At 41.6% G+C, this 25477-nt stretch overlaps 1 protein-coding gene across 1 annotated transcript in view; it reads right to left on the bottom strand.

Moving 5' to 3' along the window:
• The window catches only part of LOC126190989 (uncharacterized), a 443417-nt gene that overhangs the window by 147322 nt on the left and 270618 nt on the right, over positions 1-25477 (bottom strand). The window contains exon 2 of the mRNA XM_049931665.1: positions 21273-21411. Within this exon, the coding sequence (XP_049787622.1) occupies positions 21273-21411 (139 nt within the window). The remainder of the gene's footprint in view (positions 1-21272; positions 21412-25477) is intronic.

Raw genomic sequence — 25477 nt, 5'->3', positions numbered from 1 at the left:
GCCTGCATTGCTGCGAAAGGTGGATATACACTGTACTAGTGCCGACATTGTGCATGCTCTGTTGCCTGTGTCTATGTGCCTGTGGTTCTGTCAGTGTGACCATGTGATGTATCTGACCCCAGGAATGTGTCAATAAAGTTTCCCCTTCCTGGGACAATGAATTCACGGTGTTCTTATTTCAATTTCCAGGAGTGTAAAACAACAGTAAAAGGGCAACAAGAAAACCCACAATAATGTATCTTAATGCAGAATACCAAGGTCTAAGATATGTCCAACCAACGCCAACACTCTATTAACACTTCACAAGCAGTTACACCCCCCCATGAACCATGGACCTTGCCGTTGGTGGGGAGGCTTGCGTGCCTCAGCGATACAGATAGTCATACCGTAGGTACAACCATAACGGAGGGGTATCTGTTGAGAGGCCAGACAAACGTTTGGTTCCTGAAGAGGGGCAGCAGCCTTTTCAGTAGTTGCGAGGGCAACAGTCTGGATGATTGACTGATCTGGCCTTGTAACAATAACCAAAACGGCTTTGCTGTGCTGGTACTGCGAACGGCTGAAAGCAAGGGGAAACTACGGCCGTAATTTTTCCCGAGGGCATGCGGCTTTACTGTATGATTAAATGATGATGGCGTCCTCTTGGGTAAAATATTCCGGAGGTAAAATAGTCCCCCATTCGGATCTCCGGGCGGGGACTACTCAAGAGGATGTCGTTATCAGGAGAAAGAAAACTGGCGTTCTACGGATCGGAGCGTGAAATATCAGATCCCTTAATCAGGCAGGTAGGTTAGAAAATTTAAAAAGGGAAATGGATAGGTTAAAGTTATATATAGTGGGAATTAGTGAAGTTCGGTGGCAGGAGGAACAAGACTTTTGGTCAGGTGAATACAGGGTTATAAATACAAAATCAAATAGGGGCAATGCAGGTGTAGGTTTAATAATGAATAAAAAATAGGAGTATGGGTAAGCTACTACAAACAGCATAGTGAACGCATTATTGTGGGCCTAGATAGACACAAAGCCCACACCTACTACAGTAGTACAAGTTTATATGCCAACTAGCTCTGCAGATGGCGAAGAAATTGAAGAAATGTATGATGAAATAAAAGAAATTATTCAGATAGTGAAGGGAGACGAAAATTTAATAGTCATGGGTGACTGGAATTCGAGTGTAGGAAAAGGGAGAGAAGGAAACGTAGTAGGTCAATATGGATTGGGACTAAGAAATGAAAGAGGAAGCCGCCTGGTAGAATTTTGCACAGAGCACAACTTAATCATAGCTAACACTTGGTTTAAGAATCATGATAGAAGGTTGTATTCATGGAAGAACCCTGAAGATACTAAAAGGTATCAGATAGATTATATAATGGTAAGACAGAGATTTAGGAACCAGGTTTTAAACTGTAAGACATTTCCAGGGGCAGATGTAGACTCTGACCACAATCTATTGGTTATGACCTGTAGATTGAAACTGAAGAAACTGCAAAAAGGTGGGAATTTAAGGAGATGGGACCTGTATAAACTGAAAGAACCAGACGTTGTACAGAGTTTCAGGGAGAGCATAAGAGAACAATTGACAGGAATGGGGGAAAGAAATACAGTAGAAGAAGAATGGGTAGCTCTGAGGGATGAAGTAGTGAAGGCAGCAGAGGATCAAGTAGGTAAAAAGACGAGGGCTAGTAGAAATCCTTGGGTAACAGAAGAAATATTGAATTTAATTGATGAAAGGAGAAAATATAAAAATGCAGTAAATGAAGCAGGCAAAAAAGAATACAAACGTCTCAAAAATGAGATCGACAGGAAGTGCAAAATGGCTAAGCAGGCATGGCTAGAGGACAAATGTAAGGATGTAGAGGCTTATCTCACTAGGGGTAAGATAGATACTGCCTACAGGAAAATTAAAGAGACCTTTGGAAATAGGAGAACCACTTGTATGAACATCAAGAGCTCAGATGGAAACGCAGTTCTAAGCAAAGAAGGGAAAGCAGAAAGGTAGGGCCGGCCGGGGTGGCCGTGCGGTTCTGGGCGTTACAGTCTGGAGCCGAGCGACCGCTACGGTCGCCGGTTCGAATCCTGCCTCGGGCATGGATGTGTGTGATGTCCTTAGGTTAGTTAGGTTTAATTAGTTCTAAGTTCTAGGCGACTGATGACCTCAGAAGTAAAGTCGCATAGTGCTCAGAGCCATTTGAACCATTTGAACCAGAAAGGTAGAAGGAGTATACAGAGGGTCTATACAAGGGCGATGTACTTGAGGACAATATTATGGAAATGGAAGAGAATGTAGATGAAGATGAAATGGGAGATACCATACTGCGTGAAGAGTTTGACAGAGCACTGAAAGACCTGAGTCGAAACAAGGCCCCCGGAGTAGACAACATTCCATTGGAACTACTGACGGCCTTGGGAGAGCCAGTCCTGACAAAACTCTACCATCTGGTGAGCAAGATGTATGAAACAGGCGAAATACCCTCAGACTTCAAGAAGAACATAATAATTCCAATCCCAAAGAAAGCAGGTGTTGACAGATGCGAAAATTACCGAACAATCAGTTTAATAAGCCACAGCTGCAAAATACTAACACGAATTCTTTACAGACGAATGGAAAAACTAGTAGAAGCCGACCTCGGGGAAGATCAGTTTGGATTCCGTAGAAATACTGGAACACGTGAGGCAATACTGACCTTACGACTTATCTTAGAAGAAAGATTAAGGAAAGGCAAACCTAAGTTTCTAGCATTTGTAGACTTGGAGAAAGCTTTTGACAATGTTGACTGGAATACTCTCTTTCAAATTCTAAAGATGGCAGGGGTAAAATACAGGGAGCGAAAGACTATTTACGATTTGTACAGAAACCAAATGGCAGTTATAAGAGTCGAGGGACATGAAAGGGAAGCAGTGGTTGGGAAGGGAGTAAGACAGGGTTGTAGCCTCTCCCCAATGTTATTCAATCTGTATATTGAGCAAGCAGTAAAGGAAACAAAAGAAAAATTCGGAGTAGGTATTAAAATCCATGGAGAAGAAATAAAAACTTTGAGGTTCGCCGATGACATTGTAATTCTGTCAGAGGCAGCAAAGGACTTGGAAGAGCAGTTGAACGGAATGGATGGTGTCGTGAAGGGAGGATATAAGATGAACATCAACAAAAGCAAAACGAGGATAATGGAATGTAGTCGAATGAAGTCGGGTGATGTTGAGGGTATTAGATTAGGAAATGACGCACTTAAAGTAGTAAAGGAGTTTTGCTATTTGGGGAGCAAAATAACTGATGATGGTCGAAGTAGAGAGGATATAAAATGTAGACTGGCAATGGCAAGGAAAGCGTTTCTGAAGAAGAGAAATTTGTTAACATCGAGTATAGATTTAAGTGTCAGGAAGTCATTTCTGAAAGTATTTGTATGGAGTGTAGCCATGTATGGAAGTGAAACATGGACTGTAAATAGTTTGGACAAGAAGAGAACAGAAGCTTTCGAAATGTGGTGCTACAGAAGAATGCTGAAGATTAGATGGGTAGATCACATAACTAATGAGGAAGTATTGAATAGGATTGGGGAGAAGAGAAGTTTGTGGCACAACTTGACCAGAAGAAGGGATCGGTTGGTAGGACATGTTCTGAGGAATCAAGGGATCACCAATTTAGTATTGGAGGGCAGCGTGGAGGGTAAAAATCGTAGGGGGAGACCGAGAGATGAATACACTAAGCAGATTCAGAAGGATGTAGGTTGCAGTAGGTACTGGGAGATGAAGAAGCTTGCACAGGATAGAGTAGCATGGAGAGCTGCATCAAACCAGTCTCAAGACTGAAGACCACAACAACAACAAGCAGTTACAAGAGAACGAGAAGCACCATTCGAAAACACCAGGCCAAGTTACCCTCTGCTCGGCACAATAAGTGAGAATAACAAAATAGTGACTACCAGCTACAGGAAGAGATTAAAATTTCATTTTTCAAACTTTAATACACCACACTGCAGCGGCCGCACCGTATTTGAAAATTGTGATCTCTCGGTAATTTAAATTGGCCGACCCAGTCACACTCGTCTGCACTACAATGCCGTGCTGACCACGAAAAGCACGACTTTCTTTAATCGTCGTAACCGGAATCAAACTGTGGCTAACAGCCCTGTTCTCTGTCCTTTGGTTCCATGAAGCCAAGTATCGTCTTCTTCTCAAGACAGGAACGAAGCCCATATTCACAGTAAGCCACCGCCCGCACTGAAGCCAAGTCCACTAGGCTGCCTCGCTGATGTTCACTTTATAAAACTTCTAAGACACTACGCATACTTTAATGACATAAAGGTACAGGGTGTTTCAAAAATGACCGGTATATTTGAAACGGCAATAAAAACTAAACGAGCAGCGATAGAAATACACCGTTTGTTGCAATATGCTTGGGACAACAGTACATTTTCAGGCGGACAAACTTTCGAAATTACAGTAGTTACAATTTTCAACAACAGATGGCGCTGCAAGTGATGTGAAAGATATAGAAGACAACGCATTCTGTAGGTGCGCCATTCTGTATGTCGTCTTTCTGCTGTAAGCGTGTGCTGTTCACAACGTGCAAGTGTGCTGTAGACAGCATGGTTTAATCCTTAGAACAGAGGATTTTTCTGGTGTTGGAATTCCACCGCCTAGAACACAGTGTTGTTGCAACAAGACGAAGTTTTCAACGGAGGTTTAATGTAACCAAAGGACCGAAAAGCGATACAATAAAGGATCTGTTTGAAAAATTTCAACGGACTGTGAACGTGACGGATGAACGTGCTGGAAAGGTAGGGCGACCGCGTACGGCAACCACAGAGGGCAACGCGCAGCTAGTGCAGCAGGTGATCCAACAGCGGCCTCGGGTTTCCGTTCGCCGTGTTGCAGCTGCGGTCCAAATGACGCCAACGTCCACGTATCGTCTCATGCGCCAGAGTTTACACCTCTATCCATACAAAATTCAAACGCGGCAACCCCTCAGCGCCGCTACCATTGCTGCACGAGAGACATTCGCTAACGATATAGTGCACAGGATTGATGACGGCGATACGCATGTGGCCAGCATTTGGTTTACTGACGAAGCTTATTTTTACCTGGACGGCTTCGTCAATAAACAGAACTGGCGCATATGGGGAACCGAAAAGCCCCATGTTGCAGTCCTATCGTCCCTGCATCCTCAAAAAGTACTGGTCTGGGCCGCCATTTCTTCCAAAGGAATCATTGGCCCATTTTTCAGATCCGAAACGATTACTGCATCACGCTATCTGGACATTCTTCGTGAATTTGTGGCGGTACAAACTGCCTTAGACGACACTGCGAACACCTCGTGGTTTATGCAAGATGGTGCCCGGTCACATCGCACGGCCGACGTCTTTAATTTCCTGAATGAATATTTCGATGATCGTGTGATTGCTTTGGGCTATCCGAAACATACAGGAGGCGGCGTGGATTGGCCTCCCTATTCGCCAGACATGAACCCCTGTGACTTCTTTCTGTGGGGACACTTGAAAGACCAGGTGTACCGCCAGAATCCAGAAACAATTGAACAGCTGAAGCAGTATATCTCATCTGCATGTGAAGCCATTCCGCCAGACACGTTGTCAAAGGTTTCGGGTAATTTCATTCAGAGACTACGCCATATTATTGCTACGCATGGTGGATATGTGGAAAATATCGTACTATAGAGTTTCCCAGACCGCAGCGCCATCTGTTGTTGAAAATTGTAACTACTGTAATTTCGAAAGTTTGTCTGCCTGAAAATGTACTGTTGTCCCAAGCATATTGCAACAAACGGTGTATTTCTATCGCTGCTCGTTTAGTTTTTATTGCCGTTTCAAATATACCGGTCATTTTTGAAACACCCTGTAAGACTCACGAAGTATTTAAATGTGTTAACAGAATCTTCCGTCGGTTCTTAGTAGAACAACATTATAATAAATGAAAAGCACCAGTTTGCTTTTGTTCTACAATATTGTTATGCAGAACAAAAGCAAACTGGTGCTTTTCATTTGTTATTTAAATGTTATTGAATGTCTTGGTGATATTTGCTGTGATCACAAAAGCATAAAATAAAACATTTGTCTGTAGGAGTTTTTCCATATACGTGATTAAATAATCATAGTATAATGTTAAATAACTCGCAAACAATTTTTTATGGATGAAAACGAATAAATAAAACGTATTTAATAAAACAAACTTGAACTGAATATTAAGGAAGCAGAACAAGTAGGCGCAGATCTTCTTCGGGACAGGTGACTAGCACGTAGCTTAGAATTTCTTCCTTCTTTTCGGCTTCAGATTTTGAAACTGTTTTATCAGTATCAATATCTTTAGCTATTCCGTGTTTTATTAACTAACTGATAAATCAAACAGTCGAGCTTGAGTTATAGTGGACCCAAAATAATTCTTAATTAATTTGACTTTTGAGAAAAAGAATTCTGGTGCATAACGCTATCAAAACACACAAAGTTAATAAAAATCTTAGCGCCAAAATAAAGTTAGGAACATTTTCGGAAAGATCTTCTTAGTCTTGAAATCTGTGCAAGGATACCGTCTTCAAAAATCTCATGATAATTGTCAACTGATTTTCGTATAATCGCGGGAAGTTACGTTTCTGAAGTTTCGATCAAATGACTAGAAAAAAAGCATCCGATATACATTACATGGTTTTGTAACGTGTATCGATTTCTTGTAGAAAGCTGTCGATGCACTATTAACATTGACATTCTCGGTTCACAGCGTTCTGTGAAGTACGGCCTGGAAATGCGAGTTTAGGAACCTCTAGATAGCGTCTGTCAGCTCTTCTACCTGCCAGGTAAGGGGATTAGTGGACCATTCCTCGACCCTTTCTGGGTGTAAATATCGCAGGGCGTAAATTTCAGTGGGCGCAGTTTTTGGTATGTTCCTCGCTGAAACAGCACGCCGCTCCACGCCTTCTGGCGCTGTGCGCCAGTATTTTACTGTTCCAGGCACGCTTTGCGGTGGCACGGCGCAACACCAATGCTGGCGCCAGGGCCAATCGAGGCAGGAATACCACGGTGCGTGAATCGGTAATTCATGGCACAGTATAATTAAACTTACGGAGATAACATTCACTCTCAACAGTAGATAATTCAGTAACAATTTAATGTGCTTTCTGTGAGCACAACGAGTGAAATTTCGTGGGAACACCAACAATTGACGGTAGACTTGGTCACAATCTAGCTGTATTTAGTGGAGCAATAATTTTACTATACAACTATATTAATGAAAGTGCTGTCAGTCTGTGTGTCCATACAAGAATACATTAAAAAGTTTGGCAGAACGTCACGAATCATTGTTTGACTGTGTCTGTGAATGACATTTGCTGTTTCCGCCACCCTAAGAACTTTCATTCCCTCCAGTTACAGTTATGTGGATTCATATGTTCAGTAATAGTGCTTCTATGTTGAAAAAAAATATCTCATGGTTAAAACTATAATTGTAATATTATCAGTCTTTTGTGCCCAGCAGCACATTTTGCAATTTCTCTCCAAGACTGCCCCAACGCAATATTTGGGGAAGTGATGATAGGCCGAGGTGAACGTAATATATGACAATTTACTTTTTTTGTAGGCTGTTTGAGCTGTGTTTACGAGGATATCCCATGTTCCTCGGATTGTGTGGACATCACAGTAGCTCACCACAACCTTCTATTTTTGACCAGGTGTATTGGAACTTATATCCCATGCACAATTTGTTCAATGTGCATAGTCATTGTTATATCGAGGGGTTTGTGTGGTAAACTATGTGAGAAACGTCCAGACGTGTATCCATAGGTGGAGGAGGTCGGTATGAGGTTCATGATATCTGTGTCCCCCTCTCCCACACCCCCCATCCCCCTTCGGAAGACCATTTTACTAAAAATATTTATGTTTTTACGAAAATTAATTTTCAAATTTTTAACTTTCGGAGAACAAAGTAGCATGAAAACTAAGACTGTCGAAAATGGCAAGGGATTGTAGACAATTACAATTTACACCTGGTACTTATCAGCGCCTTTCCTGTGGGCTAAGTGAAGTGGATTGGGTTGAGACCTCACCGGCCTCTGAAAGCTATTTCAGCCAGGAAAAGGCGTCCATTCACCGACTGATCATACTTGCTGCCAACGGCAAATCCGGCACGGTTCCTGAGTCAACAAGTAGAAAGGCTAAAAACAAGAAGTTGAGAGAGGCATGACAAGGGGGAGGGGGGGCAAGGGGGGGGGGGGAGAGGAAGACTCTCTACTGAGGGAAAAAAAAGGAAGATTGGTTTACCCGAACGCAGTCTAAAACGACTGAAAGAATCAGCCTTTCCCTCATTTAAACATTCACAAATTAGTGCTAAGTGAAAGACTGGTAATGGTGAGGGTACACTTAGATTTTTTACGTAATGAAGTTGTCAAATTTGTGAACGTTTATTATTATTACAGTTCTTAAAATAATTACAAGACGCTTGCACTCTTCAAATTACTGCACGAATACTTTGCAAATGATGCTAGGAAGCTGTGTCTGAAGTGATGTACTAATCATTGATGTAAGCACATTATTATATTAAAACAACTTTTATAATTCTGTTGTTGTTATTATTAAAATCGGGATCACTTGTAGCTTGTTAAAAGTGGGAGCGATGGCAACTTATATTGTGGGGGAGGGATAATAAACTGTGACCTCTCCCCCCCCCCCTCCCGCGCTCCCCCAACATCCGAAGCTCCCGTTTAGAAAATACAGTACACAAATATTTAAAATACGCTCAAACAGAACAAAGTTTATACGGTTGACATCCATTAGGTTAATTGACAACTGCAGCGACGGGAAGTGGATCCATCCAGAAAGTTAAAACAAATGTGGCAAATCGTGAAAACAGTGGATGCCCTCGATAAAGGATTAATGCTAGGCAAGATACAGCTCTTAATAAATTTTCAGTGTTTACCAATTTTTGTCTCATTTAACCAATTGTACCTTACTTTTCATTACAAATGAAGGATATCGCGATCACCGTTATAATTTAACATTACTTTGTATAATCTTTGGCCCCTATTGTTCAATCTTTACATTGAAGAAACGATGATGGAAATAAAAGGCTCAAGAGTGCGATTAAAATTCGGGATGAAGGACGGAAGGATGTCAAAGATAATGTTGCCTGACGTTACTGTCATCCTCTGTCAAACTAAAGAAGAATTACAGAATGTGTTGAACGGGAAGCACAGTCTAATGAGTACAGAAGATGAATTGAAACTAAACCGAAGAAATACGGAAGGAATGAGGAGCAGCAGAAGTAAGATTAGCAATAAACTTAATATCACTGTTGGGGACCAGAAAGTAGGGGAAGTTAAGGAATTCTGCTGCCTTGGAAGCAAAGCAATGCACAACGGAAGAAGCAAGGAGGACATAAAAAACAGACTAGGACAGAAAAAGATGGAATTCCTGGACAAAAGGTGTCTACCCTCTATCAAACATCTGAAAGCGTACATTTGGAGCACAACATTGCATGGTAGTGAATAGTGGACTGTGGTAAAACCAGAAAAGAAAAGAATCGAACCGTTCAAGATGTGTTGCTACAGAAGTATGTTAAAAATTAGGTGGAATGATAAGGAATGAAGAGGTTCTCTACGGAACAGTCAAAGTAACGAAGATATGGAAACCATTGACAAGAAAGAGCAGCAGGATATTGGACATGTGTTAAGACATCCTGGATCACCTTCCTTGGTACTAGAAGGATCTGTAGAGTGTAAAACCTGGAGGGTAAGACAGTGATTAAAACAAATCCAACAAGTAATTGAAGATGTAGTGTGCAAGTGATCATGAAGCATAAAGAAGTTAGCCAAGAGAAGAATTCGTGGCAGACCGCAGTGAATCAATCTTCATTATGATTAACAGGGTTACGTTTCAATATCTGCTTTAATACTTATAACCTGTAATGGAACTGGGTATTCTGGCACCTTTATTTAGTAGTGAAAATCTGATTTATCGTGAATCCCTAGTGATTGATACAAATTTGTCACTTGCATTGAAGTCGTGTATCTGAAATTTCATGGTGCTGTTACGCTCTATATTTACATTTATCATTTTTTTACTAGCGATTATTCAGTCACAGATTATTCTTGTGGCATCAGAATTTACTATTTTAAGTTTCCAGTTTGTTTTGTACGCAGTGCTTTCATATTAGACCAATTACAACTTTGTATATGTACTTCAAAATAAAGAAGTTAACGTTTTAAGTGAATTTAGAGGTCACTGAACCATAATGTGATGATAATTATCAGCCTTTCTGTTTACGTTTGTTTAATGTACCGTATTTAAAAATTTGTATTATTTGAAATTACTTCAGCATTATCAATACCTTATAATTTTCTAAACTTCATATTTGGGGCGTTTGATGTAAAATAACGGTATCAGTTACTTATTGTCAGTAAAATAAAATTGAAACTTGATTGATTATAATAGCAAGTGTGTGGTTATGAGCCAAAACTGGCTTCAGTATGAAGTATCATCTCAGTTAGTACAAGAGTACTGGAAATGTAAAGTTTTCGATTAAATTCCCCACCTAACTGGGGAACTGGTTAAGTTATTGTTACATACGAATGTTGGCAAATGTGCAACTGAAGTCAATATAATGCTAATTGTGATTAATTTTTATTAAAATTACCCGAAGAAGAACACCTAACTTCATACAAATACATGTAACACAACAGACCCCGCCAGAGCTATGGAAAAAGCAGCAGGACCCACATACTGACCATTGCTGTACGACGCCCTTGCTGATACAGCAATTCAGCAGAGGCCAACTGCTTTTGTGCCACCACTTCCACGTACCACGTACCAGCGACCTGAGACATTGACCAGACCCCCCCCCCCCCCGTGAAGTGTTTGCAGTTTGCTATACAGCAGCGAGACAGCACATGGACATCGCTCACCGACCCTGTCATGTACCTTTCTCCGATGACACACAAAAACGCAGCCTTTCCATAAAGTCCGCATCGAGCAGCTGCATTTGAACTCCAGTCCAGCCGAGTAGGCTGTTATCGGTTTGGCTGGGCTGTTTTGCTTCGCACGCAGAGTGTCGATTGTTGCCACGAGATCTACTGGCGCAGCCATGAAGCAATTACGATGCTGCCGGACTCCAAACGGTTGTCCACTGGCCACTGCCTGCACGCCCAAGCGCGGCAACCAACACCCCACCGCTTCCAAGGCACGAACGGACGACTCATCAGCCCCTTGTCGCTCGTGCCTGCCGCTACTTGATGCAACACCACAGCCAACGATTCAGGTTTCGCCTTCCAGGGCAGCCCTGCCTACCATCACGTCACCAGGACGCGAGCCACAGCCTAAGAGACGTCGCTGCTTGCAGCAGCCATCACAGCTCCAAGCCGGGCTGTGGTCCAGGAGTCGACTTAGCGCCCGGCGTGCCAGATATGTTAGTCTGTGCGCCACTTCCAGGCACTATGGGTGTGCCAGAAGCTGTCTGTTTCGCCTGTCATACCAAGTCGAAATATTAGGAGCCGACGCTAAACTGCGCCAGAGATGGGATGACTGTTAAACTTGAAAGAATTAAAAAAGAACCGCTTGTGTTCACAACATCTCTACAGCTGCTCCCATCCCCCAAACCATGAAAAGAATCCAAGATGCCTCAGTTGGGCGTTGAACCGATTCTGTCAAACAAGAAACCGGCTCCCACTAATCAAGTATCGGTCTATGAACACCTGACCCGCTCCATACGTAACACTTTCGATTGATATTTGTTAGTGTAAGCATTTTTATTTAACGTTTATGACGAAACAAGAAATCACATATTCTAAAGTATCTCATTTTAGGTTCATGGTTCAAATGGCTCTGAGCACTATGGGACTTAACATCTGTGGTCATCAGTCCCCTAGAACTTAGAACTACTTAAACCTAACTAACCTAAGGACATCACACACATCCATGCCCGAAGCAGGATTCGAACCTGCGACCGTAGCAGTCGCGCGGTTCCGGACTGAGCGCCTAGAACCGCGAGACCACCGCGGCCGGCTTTTAGGTTCATGCTATGAGCATATTAGTTGTGTACATGGGCAGGGAAGGGGGAAGAAGGGTGTTGGATTCTGCTTACAACGACAATGTACAGGAGGACGAGCGGTCAGGACCTGTAAGTGGCCATCAAGGGCTGCCGTTAAATGACAGAATAGGAAATTAGTTAAAATGAAGAGAATATATTTCAATGTATGGTATACAAGGGGCGCGCCTAGGTTCGGACGTTACTAGGTTTAGGCCAGTCTAGGAGGTCGAACAACTGAATTATTGTTGGATGACATATGACTCAAGAGATATGACGTCATAAACATTGAGACGCATGAAAAATGCCTCCATCATGCATGAAGTTTTAATACATTTATTCCTTACTACTGAGATGGTCGTATAGACGAGACAAATTAAGGGAATTCCTGACATGTGGCAGCACTTTTGACAGCTTTCGACTGCGAAGTGGAAACGCCTGCAGGCGAAAACCACAGCGGTTTACGGAGCTGTGAAGAGGTATTTCCGAAGAGACTTTTACAAAACCGCGTTTTAGATACGCGAAACAGATGCGCCCAGCGTACTAAAACTGTCCCGGATCACGTTTGTTAATCTGGATACTGTACTTACACATTTGTACATTACACATATTTCTTTGTACGTCTGCTTCATAGTATCAATGGTGTTTTCGCGAGTACATGGAAATGAAATTTTTTCGATATTTCACTACGTACAAAGCAAATTTTTTGTTTGCGTTTGCAATTGAAAACGCAAAAATACCCGGCTAATATCAGGTCTGTTAGCTATTTTCGAAAAAAATGATTATCAATGAAATAAAGATTTTACTTGGCAGCAGCATACTACTGCTTCTTCCAACATTACGATTGTGATCTTAGTAGTGTGCTGGTGTAGTGGGACGAAATTGAAGCGTCACCCATCCACCAGTGTCAGCCCAGTTTGCAGGTGAATATAAGTTTAATTTAGTTTTTGTTTATGTATTTTTGTAATATTTTGTAATGGTTGTGAATTGCCTAAAGTTTTGTATTTTTTTTATGTTTCATGTACGGAGAGGGCGGCGCAACGAACGGAGACAGCATCTTCGCTGCCGCGACCAGAGAGAAAATTGCTGGCCACTATACGTCGCGGGTCGACAGCCAAAGAGCAACAGAAGATCCTGGAACCGAGTTGTTGCGTCGTGCTTCTAAAAACTGATAAATGAAAATATGTAATTTTTTTGTACAACAATGATATCATAGGAAGTTTAATCTTATTGAAAATGTTAGTTTTGTCTCGTCAAGGCTCAGGTTCATGTCTGTATGTAGGAAGATAATAAACTGGTGGATGCTATTAAAGTTGAAATACGTGTTCTGAGGATTTATTTATGAAGAATTATGTGAATGAATTAATAATATATTTGACGAGATTATTGAATTTTGACAGTGTTCATCGCGACTTTGAATCTTAAAGTTTATTTAATGTGATTCTAATATCGATTAAATCAAGATAAAGTGTATCAATATAATTTCTGAGGAGAAACAAACGACGTCAAAAAAACTGAAAAGTTCACGCAAACCAATTGGCCCGAGTGATGTAATTCTGTGCATACGACTCAAATGATGTTTTACAGTTTCGTTCAAGAACCATTCTGAGACAATTTAAAAAGAATATAAATAATTTTGGAGTGGGTTGTAACTGACGTAGGTGACGAAGTCTGCACATGGTCATATGTCGAAAGAAAATCATTTATAAGAAACTTACGTCGTTACACTACACTGGCCGTGACTTTAAGAAGTCTGAAGAATCACATGCATAAGTTGATTAAAAACAGAAATGTATTTCTCTTGAATTCAGACATATTTTTTGTTGACCAGGGATATGGCCGTGTCTTGTAAAAGATTCGGGCTCAGAATGAAGGGGACAACGGAAAGGGAGGCAGTTCATGTTAACTGATGTTGGTGGCCGGTCATGGAATGCAGACCCAGAGGCTCTGCCTCCCAAGAAAGACGTCCGTTCTGCTCGAGGTCTGGATCACAAGAGAGAGAGGCAACCGTGTTCTGCACTGTGAAACGCTCCAGAGTCCACACACGTGACCAGCTTTAACTGGACAGAACTGCCTCGGTTCTGAAAGACAGACAACTTGTATCACGTAGGCACAGCGTAAGTTGCTCTGGGATAAAATTTTTAAAAATATTCCTTGACTGGCTGACACCCTGTACGGTTGGTTTCTAGATACGGTGCATGTGTATCTTGTACTCACTTACGAAATTTGTAAATCTGACACAGTTGGAGGCAATGAAATAATGAGAGCTAAGTCAACACTTTATTTACAAATTGTCATTGAAAACCTCTGAACCCGAATTATGTCTGAATTCAAGAGAAATACATTTCTGTTTTTAATCAACTTATGCACGTGATTCTTCAGATTTCTTTCAGTCACAGCCAGCACACTATTAACATCACAATCGTAGTGTTGGAGGAAGCATTAGTATGCTGCTGACAAGTAAAATCATTATTCCATTGATAATCACTTTTTTTCGAAAATAGCTGACAGACTTGATATTAGCCGGGTATTTTTGCGTTTTCAATTGCAAACGCAAACAAAAAATTAGCTTCGTTCGTAGTGAAATATCGAAAAAATTTCATTTCCATGCACTCGCGAAAACACCATTGATACTATGAAGCAGACGTACAAAGAAATATGTGTACTGTACAAATGTGCAAGTACAGTATCCAAATTAACAAACGTGATCCGGGACAGTTTCAGTACGCTGGGCGCATCTGCTTCGCGTATCTACAACGCGATTTTGTAAACGTCCCTATGGAAATATCTCTTCACAGCTCCGTAAATAGCTATGGTTTTCGCCTACAGGCGTTTGCACTTCACAATCGAAAGCTGTCAAAAGTGCTGCTACATGTCAGGAATTCCCTTAATTTGTCTCGTCTGTACGAGTCTCTCAGTAGTAAGGAATAAATGTATTAAAACTTCATGCATGATTGAGGCATTTTTCATGCGTTTCAGTGTTTATGACGTCATATCTCTTGAGCCATGTGTCATCCAACAATAAAATTTCTTAGGTACATTCCGCGGCATATGTGAACACTGTCTACAACATGTATTGAGAATGTAATTAGTCGAAAAAAATAACAAATTTAATCGCCATGTACAATGTGGCAGTTCTTCACGCATATCGGTGTTTATATGTCATATTTTCTGAACTATGAGTGGTAGCATTATATACTTTTGGACGAACATTTGGCGCCGTATGTGGCTACTGCTTAAGAAATATATTGCGAATACAGTTAGTAGCACATAAGAAATACATTTAAACGACATGCACGATACTGCAGTTTTATACACATCTTATTGTTTGTGACGTCATATCATCTTAACTATGTTAGGTATGTGGTTCTTAACCCATCCTCACAGCGATTACCGCCTGACTGTAAAGGAAACGTGTACCAAGTTTGGTTGAAATGGTTCCGTGGTTTACAGGAGATATGGAACACACACACACACACACACACACACACACACACACACACACACTCGCACGCACGCACACGTATATATCCAATTTTATAATATTTATGAACTAACGAAAAGTTCTTCTAAAGGACCTGTTGCAGAGTGGAGAAGCCTCGATAAGGTAGATTACAGGTGAAATTGAACCAAATTAGATCTTAAAGTTTGTATTTCAAATGCATTTGTACTGACGAGGGAATTATTTCGAATTAAAGTCTGTGACAACCCGCAAGCATACATTCACAATTATCTCGCGAACGACTGCTTTGCGGACTTGAGTTTCCTGGAACGTTATTGCTACTATTATTGTATACCTTTACCAATGTCAGTTTTCGCTACTGAATGTGATACACCAGGTATATATTCTTCATGAGTAATCTGCAGACGGTACCACGAAAGCGAGGTGTGGCTCTATCAACGTCACAAGTAAACAACTTGGTAGATCTCAGCACGGAGCTAGCAGTCTCCAGGAAGAGCATTTGTCGACAGCTAATCTGCCTATTGATGTTAAATAGCCTTGTGTATCAGTTACGGAATGAAAATCAATACAAAGGAAACAAAAGCAATAGCATTAGGGGGAAATAAAAAGATAAAGATAAACCTGAATGGAGAAGAGTTATAACATGTGCAAAGCCTTAAATACTTCGGAAGCAGAATAGAAAGTGAGTGGAAGGACAGCAGAACAATTAAAACGAGAACATCGTGAAGAAAGCATTTTATACGAAAAGGTGAATTTTCTGCAGAAATATGGACAATGAACTGAGGAAAAGGCTAATGAAGTGTTGTATGAGTATTCTAATACATGATGCTGAAACGTGTACACTGAGGAAGAAAGATAAAGCAAGGCTGGAAGCTTCTGAAATGTGGACATAGCTATGATGGAAGGAATAAGAAGTGTGGAGAGAGTGCAAAATGAAGAAGTACTGAGAAGAGTGGGAGAGCAAAGACAGTTACTGGATGTCATAAACAGAAGTAAATCAAACTGTATTGGACATATATTAAGAAAGAAGGAAAGGCTTATAAAAACATTCTTGGAAGGGCATATGGAAGGAAAGAAGAGGCGAAGGAGGAAGAGATTTCAGATCCTGGACGATGTGATGAACGGCAAAACATACAGTACCATTAAGAAGGAAGCATTGGATTACAGGAAATGGAGACGCAAAGTACCTGCTGATATAGCAGAAAACTGATGATACCACATATCCTTATTTTTCATGTACTGTAGTTTAATGGTTTTATGTATAGTTTTATCCACTTGCCGTACACTTTATCGAACGTTTTTTATCATAAGAAAATCACTACTGTGTACACACATTCTAAGTCCTACAGATTATTTTAACGTATTATATAAGGATGTACAGAAAGAGCCTGTGAATAATTATGAGAACCATCGATGCCCAAATCACTTAAGCTGCATTAACAGTCTGTGCAGTGGAACTTACACTGTACTTGATGTCCTCAGTTACAAAGGGGAGAATACTCTAATAAACAGAGGTGTGAGAGTACTGTGTACTTTATCGCCTACTCTTTTAACGTTTACGTGGATTATTTAATGTTAACTTACTATTATATGATGACGATATTGTATAAATGGCAAAACCTCAACTAGGAAAATCAAACCATCTTTTAAACTTAATTGGAAAGTATTGTAATTTTAAGATAGCAGTAAATAAAATTAAGACAATGGCATTCCAAGGGAAATATGCAGAACAAAAATATACCTAACTGAAGATTCCATTGGAAATATCCAGAATAAAACAATACTCTAACTGAAGATTAAATTTTTGGAACAGGTTCAGGACTTCAGTCACTTAGGAAGCTACATTACTTTTAACGAAGATAAGGGTGCAAATAATTATTAAATTACAGAGAGATCAGATTGTATGTCGCACTAGATGCAAAAAATAAAAAAAATACATGAACAGACACAAAAATGATATTTTATAAGGCGTTGGCTGTACCTGTTCTACTGTATGGCAGTCAGATTTAGGTTATGAATGGGGAAGATTTTAGATGTGTTCAGGCGGCTGAAATGAAATTTAGACAATCAGTCAAAGATTGTACTAAGTTGAAAAGGATTCATAACGAAAAGATTAGACAATATAGAATATGTTTTCAGTAAATGACAAAACAGAAGAAAACTGGAAGAAACAATGATTCCAAAAATGCTCTCACAATACAAACCTAAAGGAACATAGGACGGTGAGTTAATTGACGGATGTGAGGTCAGAAGTGGTAAATAGACCTAATCTGTGACTGTCAGAAGACAAAGAAGAAGACACAAGGCTATTTTAAATTTTCACTGTTCTATATTCTAATGGTGTTAAAACAACCACACATTTGTTTTTAATGGTATGCTAAGAACAATTGTGTGATCTTGCCACCGACACCACCTAGCAGTGGATTTTATAAATAATCATCGGCTGTCTCTCACACAGCGCTTTTGCACTGCACGTAGATCCGACAGAATGCAACGTATCCAAAGAAATACACACGAAGTTGGTATGTTGTCCTGTAACTCCAGTAGTTCTTTTTTAAAACGGTTATGTAGTTTGCAACGTCACCTAACGATTTTCTGCGGAGTAATTGCTCTCTAAACAGCATTCCAAACGAGCAAACCAGTGGCAAATTTACCTGATGTTGCTTGCACCATAGGTAACTGTTTAAAAAAGAATAGCTTGATAATGTCGTAGAGGCGAACAGCACACGTCTGCTTTCATGCGCAGGAGCTAACTCGCTGCAAAAAATAATCTGTAACTGCGATCCTGCAGTACAATAGTTTATGCATTGGCTAGAATTGCGAATTCATAAAATACACAGAAACATAAAATAAAAGATACACGAGTAATTTAATAAAAAAGATTCTACTCTAACCTCTGCAATTGATGTAGACGACAGAGAATTACGTTAAATGTTTATTCAAGAAACTACATCTCAAATAAACGGAAAGTGGTTGCACGATTCCCAGTTAAAATACGGAAAGGAAATAGCCTTATCAAATGCAGTGAAGTCGCGTTGAGAACGGTATGAGAATGGTAGCAGAATCCCCAAGCTGAATAGTCAGCATAGACGCGTGAGAACTAAGTCCATTTCATGATCACAACACAAGAAAAATTCATGGTTCAAAATAATTCAGTTTTGAACGTGACGATTTACAAATTAACACACGTGAGATAAAGAGTGGAGACTCATACTCTGTCTATTCCATTTCTGTACTGGAACTGGCAAAAGAGTATTGTAGCGGTTGGTCACTGCCTAGAATACAGGACCGAGTGACTCACATCAGCTCAGACAGGTCTGCCTTTTTCCAGAATTCAAAGTGCCCCCACAGTATTCAACATCTCACGTAAAACTGCCCTCAAAAATTAAAGTCTTATAACAGCTTTATCACCTACACGATCACATAACATTCATTACCACAGACAGTCTGCCTTCTTCAAGCACAAACGTAAAAGCGTCCCGAATCGCTGCCTTAAACGCACCCTGAAAAAGTGTCCGCCTCCACTTGACTTCAGCAGTGTCTACTTTTCAGGTCATGGGTCGCTAGACTTACACACTACTTAAACTAAATTATGCTAAGAACAACACACACACCCATGCCCGAGGGAGGACTCGAACCTCCGACGGCAGAGGCCACGCAATCCGTGACATGGTGCCTCAAACCGCGAGGCACACATCGTTCTTAAGACCTACAGACAAGATTGGACACAACTTGACCACGTCCCGCACTAAACTAATACGTTACAACAGTATTTAAATAAAGAAACGTTCTAAATATATGATCACACTCAGACCACTGTAATAAAAATGAGTTGTCTTTACGAGGGACATTTGAAAAGTCCGTGCAAAAATAAAAAGTACTTACGCGTTTGGGGTAAACCTTTTTTGTTTTTCGACATAGTCTCCTTTTAGACTTATACACTTCGCCCAACGCTGTTGTAATTTGTTGATCCCTTCCGAATACTAGGAATTGTCCAAGTCTGCGAAATAGCTATTAGTTGCAGCAATCACCTCCTCGTTTGAATAAAATCTTTGTCCCGCCAGCCATTTCTTCAAATTCGGGAACAAATAGTAGTCCGAGAGAGCCAAATCTGGAGAATAGGGGGATGTGAAACGAGTGGGAATCCTGTTTCCATTAATTTTGCGACCACAACTGCTGAAGTGTGTGCTGAGCATTGTCGTGATGGAAAAGGACTTTTTTGCGGTCAAATCGCCGGCGTTTTTCTTGTAGCTCGGTTCAAACAGTCCAGCAACGATGAATAATATGCACCTGTAATAGTTTTACCCTTGAAACTTCCTGGCAGATTAAAACGGTGAGACTCGAACATGGGAACTTTGCCTTTCGCGGGCAAGTGCTCTACCAACTGAGGACGAATCGCGCCCCATCAAGCTTGGGTAGCTCAGTTGGTAGAGCACTTGCCCACGAAAGGGAAAGGTCCCAAGGTCGAGTCTCGGTCCGGCACACAGTTTTAATCTGCCAGGAACTTTCATAGCAGCGCACACTCCACTGCAGAGTGAAAATCTCATTCTGGGAACATCCCCCAGGCTGTGGCTAAGCCATGTCTCCGCAATATCCTTTCTTTCAGGAGTGCTAGTTCTGCAAGGTTCGCAGGAGGGCTTCTGTAAAGTTTGGAAGGTAGGAGACGAGGTACTGGCAGAAGTAAAGCTGTGAGGACGGGGCGTGAGTCGTGCTTGGGTAGCTCAGTTGGTAGAGAACTTGCCCGTGAAAGGCAAAGGTCCCGAGTTCGAGTCTCGGTCCGGCAAACAGTTTTAATCTGCGAGGAAGTTTCATATCAGCGCACACTCCGCTGCAGAGTGAAAATCTCATTCTGGAGTTTTACCCTTCTCCAGATAGTCGATGAGGATTATCCCTTGTCAATCCCAAAAGTCAGTCGCCAAAACCTTTCCGTCCAAAGGAATGGTCTTCGCCTTTTTTGGTGCAGATTCTACCTTGGTAACCCATTGTTTAGATTGTTTTTTGGTGTCAGGAGTATAGTAATGTATCCACGTTTCATTCACAGTGACGAAACGACGTTTAAAGACCTGCGGATTCTTACTGAACAGCTGCAAACCATCTTTGCACCACTTCACACGATTCCGTTTTTGGTCAAGCGTGAGCAATCGCAGAACCCATCTTGCGGATAGCTGTCTCATGACCAAATGTTTATGCAAAATATTATGTACCCGTTCACTCGAGATGCCCACAGCACTAGCAATCTCACGCCCCTTAACTCTGCTGCCATCCATCACCATATCATGGATTTTATCAGTGATTTCTGGAGTCGTAACCTCCACAGGGCGCCCAGCACGTTCAGCGTCACTTGTGCCCATATGGCCACTCCGAAAATTTTGAAACCACTTATAAACTGATCTTATCGAAGGTGTAGAGTCACCGTAATGTTTATCAAGCTTCTCTTTAGTCTCCTGAGGCGTTTTGCCTTCCTTGATTCACTTGAATGCCAAACACAAAGGAATAGACCAGTATGGCTGAAACTTGGTGTGCGTTGTTTCGAAAGATGCTACTAACTAAACATGACCTCGACACGTGCCGGTGGTGCCATCTCTCGGACTTCGCACGAACTTTTCAAACGCCCCTCGAAGCTTGCTTGAAAGAGTAGAGGATGTCAGTGTGTTACTGCTGCTAACATTTCACCATAAAGACAATTATGTAACTGTTTACTGGTCATTTTGAGAGAAATATATCTGAAGAAATTAATTTTGTGAACATCGATTTAACTGGAACAAACGTACGCTGACGAGGAGCCAGTACTGACCTGGACAGTCGTGGTCGGACTGCGCGTAGGGCGGTCTGCGCACCCGCGGCGGCTGCGCCAGCGGTGCCTCCATGAAGGCGTAGTAGCCCTCCGGCGGGGCCTCGTCGTCACCCCAGGCCGCCACCAGCGCCAGCAACACCTGCAACACCAGCAGACACCCTGACAATACATAAAAATACAAACACGCATTCTGCTAGTGTCAGAAACTGCATAAAAGTTTGCAAATGAAATAGGAGGGGCGTTCAGTGCAAATGCAACACCTTTTCCCCCTGGCCAATTTCGGTTTAAAAATGCGGAATTTGTTGTGGGACATAGTGTAATATTTCTATTTCAGACCCTATCATTTCATAAAGTTCCAATAGATGGCGGCGCTATGCGTAGCCTTCAAAATGGCGTCTGCAGCGGAGGTGCGTTCCAATCGGAGAGCTGTCACTGAGTTTCTTGTGGCTGATGACCAGAGCATTGCAGATATTTATGGGCACTTGAAGAATTGTTTTGGAGACCTCGCAGTGAACAAAAGCACGGTGAGTTGTTGGGTGAGCGTCTGTCATCATCGCAACAAGGTTGCGCAAACCTGTACGCTCGCAACGCGACCTGACCAATCGCATACAGCTGTGACTCCTGCAGTGTTGGAACGTGCGGACTCTCTAGTTAGAGGGAACCAACGGATCATAATCAAGCACCATGCTGCTCAACTGGATGTCTCTGTTAGTGGTGCTGACACATTCGTCCACCAGTTGGGGTGCCTCCTGGTTTCCTCGCCGCCTAACAGTACACCATAAATTGCAACGAAGGACCATCTGTGCTGAACTGCTTGCACGTTATGAGGCTGATCGTGACAACTGTTTGTGAGACATCGTCACAGGCAATGGTACATGTATTTATCACTCCGAAGAAAAAGTTCAAATCAACAGCCTTAGGCGGTAAAGTCATGGCGACGGTCCTCGGAGACTCTGAAGGGGTTATTCTGTTTGATGTCCACCCTCATGGTGCTACTCTTAAGAAATTAAAGAAACGACTTCAGTGTGTTCGTCGCCACAAAACTGCAAAGGAATTTCCTTTTCTCCATGACAAAGCAAGGCCTCCCGAAAGTCTGCGCGTCCGAGATGAGCTCGCAGAACTTCTGTAAGTAGGCTATGTAAGTAGGCTGTTTATGTTTTCTTATTGGCAACGTTACGTAGCGCTCTGTACGAAAATCACTGGCTATGCTGTGTGCAGTCTGTGGCTAGTTTGCATTGTTGTCTGCCATTGTAGTGTTGGGCAGCGGCAGCTGGATGTGAACAGCGCGTAGCGTTGCGCAGTTAGAGGTGAGCCGCCAGCAGTGGTGGATGTGTGGAAGGAAATGACGGAGTTTTGAAATTACATATATTATGACTTTTGATGATATTAAGGTAAATACATTGTTTGTTCTCTATTAAAATCTTTCATTTGCTAACTACATCATACATTTGCTATGAACATCATACTACAGAAACTCTTTGCGATACTGTCCAGCGCAGCGCAAGTTTCGACCTTTCGTTTCGTTTCTTTTAGGCACAGCAAGCATTCGTAACTGCACTGTAATTTTGTACTTAGTGATAGAGTCATTCTCTCAAAGCTTCCTTTGCATATCGGGAGTTGTTAAATTTGGGACATTCTTCTTTGTTATTGTAATACACAATTCTCTTTCTTAAAACAAATTTGTGTTTTGAAATTTCTGTTTCTTAAGGAAATTTAATTTACAGTTATAAAAATGTTACCTCTGTGCAGTTGTTAATTTTTTTTACTTAGTTGTGTCAAAGGAAATTGTTTATGATAATTTCTACTTGTAATTGTAAATACATAAGGGGTGGGGGTGGGTGGTGGGAGGCAGATGGAGTTACAATAGCAGCATGCACCGCTCCTCAAGGCATTGGTTCCTACAGTTTCGGGTGTAAAGTCGAATAATATTAAAAACTATTCAGGGTCCTACTAATAGAACGGTTATTGCATACACCGCTACTTATGTGCAGCGTATTTCGAGTTAAGTGCTCTGCCACTCCGTTCTAGGGTATCGCTGTTGTCGAACTCGCTGCCAGTTTTTGGTGTGTGGAACCGGAACCGGTCCGAGTGAAATTAGAAACCAGTGTTGGACGGGGAACGAGATCGCCACCTGCTCAAGTTACATGTGTGTCTTTTGGAGCTGGTCTTACTGTACGTTTTTTAAAGGATCAGTACCACACATCCCCTGTCTGGTTAGCATGTTATGCAGTCTTCCCTGCGTTAATATTACGAATGAACTTGTGTAACTCTACTTACTTGTTAATAATTGTATTGTATATCGAATCTCAATGGAAATACAGAAATTCATTTTCAGAGAAATATTTCTGTCGGTGCACTGAATGCATTACTGTCTGCTATTTGTTCGTGCTATCTCTCTTTCTTGTAGTTTTTCTATTTCGATGCCGTCCTCTAAAGTTTTCTTATTTGTCTTTCTAGTTTATTCAATTTTTCGTCTCTGTACACCCAGTGTATTACATAATCTATGTTACATATTCTAATCTTTGTTTGTCTCTACTCTTCCAGATTAGTGAGACTTTTTCTTGCGTGTTTCAACATATGTACCACTAACTAGCAGCTGTTCACGTAAGAGTTTTCACGAAAATATTTCGCCTTTATAGTACCTCTTCATTTCATTCCTTCTCTACACTTAATTCTCCATATTTCTCGCATCGGTACATTCTTTTTGAGTCCATTACTTTTCACATTTCACTTTCGTAAAATGTTGTGATCGATTACAGCGTAAGAAGCTTCTTCCTCGTTTCTTGCCAGAAGATGCTTTTAGCTAATCGAAGTTCTTTAGGCCTACCTCAATACGTTTCTGATGTCTTTGCTTACTGCAAAAAATACACTGTCCAGTCACGTTACTGTGATCACCTGTCAAAAATCCTCAATGAACATCTTTTGCGGCGCAGGCCGCTGCGAGAGATGCAGAAAGAGAGTCGACGAGGTTGTGTAAGGAACCAGCAGGTACGCGGAACCATGACAACTCTAGTGCCAACGCAAGCTGTGCTTGATTTCTCGGTTGAGGTTCCACGGCACGAGCAGCCCGATCGAGGTGGTCTCACAGGCACCCGGTTGGGTTTAAACCCTGGGAATTTGGTGGCCACGGGAGTACGGTAAAGTCATTCTGGTGCTCTTTGAACTTGTAAGTAGGCTGTTTAGGTTTTCTTATTGTTAACGCCACGTAGCGCTCTGTGTATGAAAATCACTTGCTGTGCTGTGTGCAGTCTGTGGCTAGTTTGCATTGTTGTCAGCCATTGTAGTGTTGGGCAGCTGGATGTGAACAGCGCATAGCGTTGCGCAGTTGGAGGCGAGCCGCCAGCAGTGGTGGATGTGGGGAGAGAGATGGCGGAGTTTTGAAATTTGTAATACTGAATATCATGAACTGCTATATACATTATGACTTTTGAACACTATTGAGGTAAATACATTGTTTGTTCTCTATCAAAATCTTTCATTTGCTAACTATGCCTATCAGTAGTTAGTGCCTTCCGTAGTTTGAATCTTTTCTTTAGCTGGCAGTAGTGGTAGTATTGCAGTAGTTCGAGTAACGAAGATTTTTGGTAAGGTAAGTGATTTGTGAAACGTATAGGTTAATGTTAGTCAGGGCCATTCTTTTGTAGGGATTTTTTAAAGTCAGATTGCGTTGCGCTAAAAATATTGTGTGTCACTTTAGTGAATGTTTGAGTACGTTCAGTTTTGCTCAGCTGTTTGAAAAGCATATAATGTAAGAGGTTTATCAGCACAGTAATTCTAAAATTGTTCTAAGGGGACGTTTCAAACTACGCACGTACACTTCTAGCTGTGTGACACTTTGCGTCGTCTTGCTGGTAGACGCCATCGTACAGGGTGAATAACAAACTGCATGTCGGGGTGGACATGATCCCGAGTGATAGATACATACTTGTATTGATTCAGTGTGTCTTCTAGAATGACGAGATCACCCAGAGGATGCCACGAAAATATTCCCCAGACCATAAGACTCCCTCCCCAGGCCTGGACCCTTCCGACGATTGTTGCAAGGTGTTTGCTTTCAGAAGTTTCACGCCTGTGGAGCATAAAACGGGATTCATCAGAAAAGGTCGCGTGTCACCAATCAGAGGAAGTCTAGTTGCAGTATTGGGTGCAGATTCCAACCTCCGTCGCAGATGAACGGCAGTCTGCATGGGTGCATGGAAACAGGT

The sequence above is a fragment of the Schistocerca cancellata genome, chromosome 6 (assembly GCF_023864275.1).
Source record: "Schistocerca cancellata isolate TAMUIC-IGC-003103 chromosome 6, iqSchCanc2.1, whole genome shotgun sequence".
Lineage (NCBI taxonomy): Eukaryota > Metazoa > Arthropoda > Insecta > Orthoptera > Acrididae > Schistocerca > Schistocerca cancellata.
This window is presented reverse-complemented; position numbering and strand designations above follow the sequence as displayed.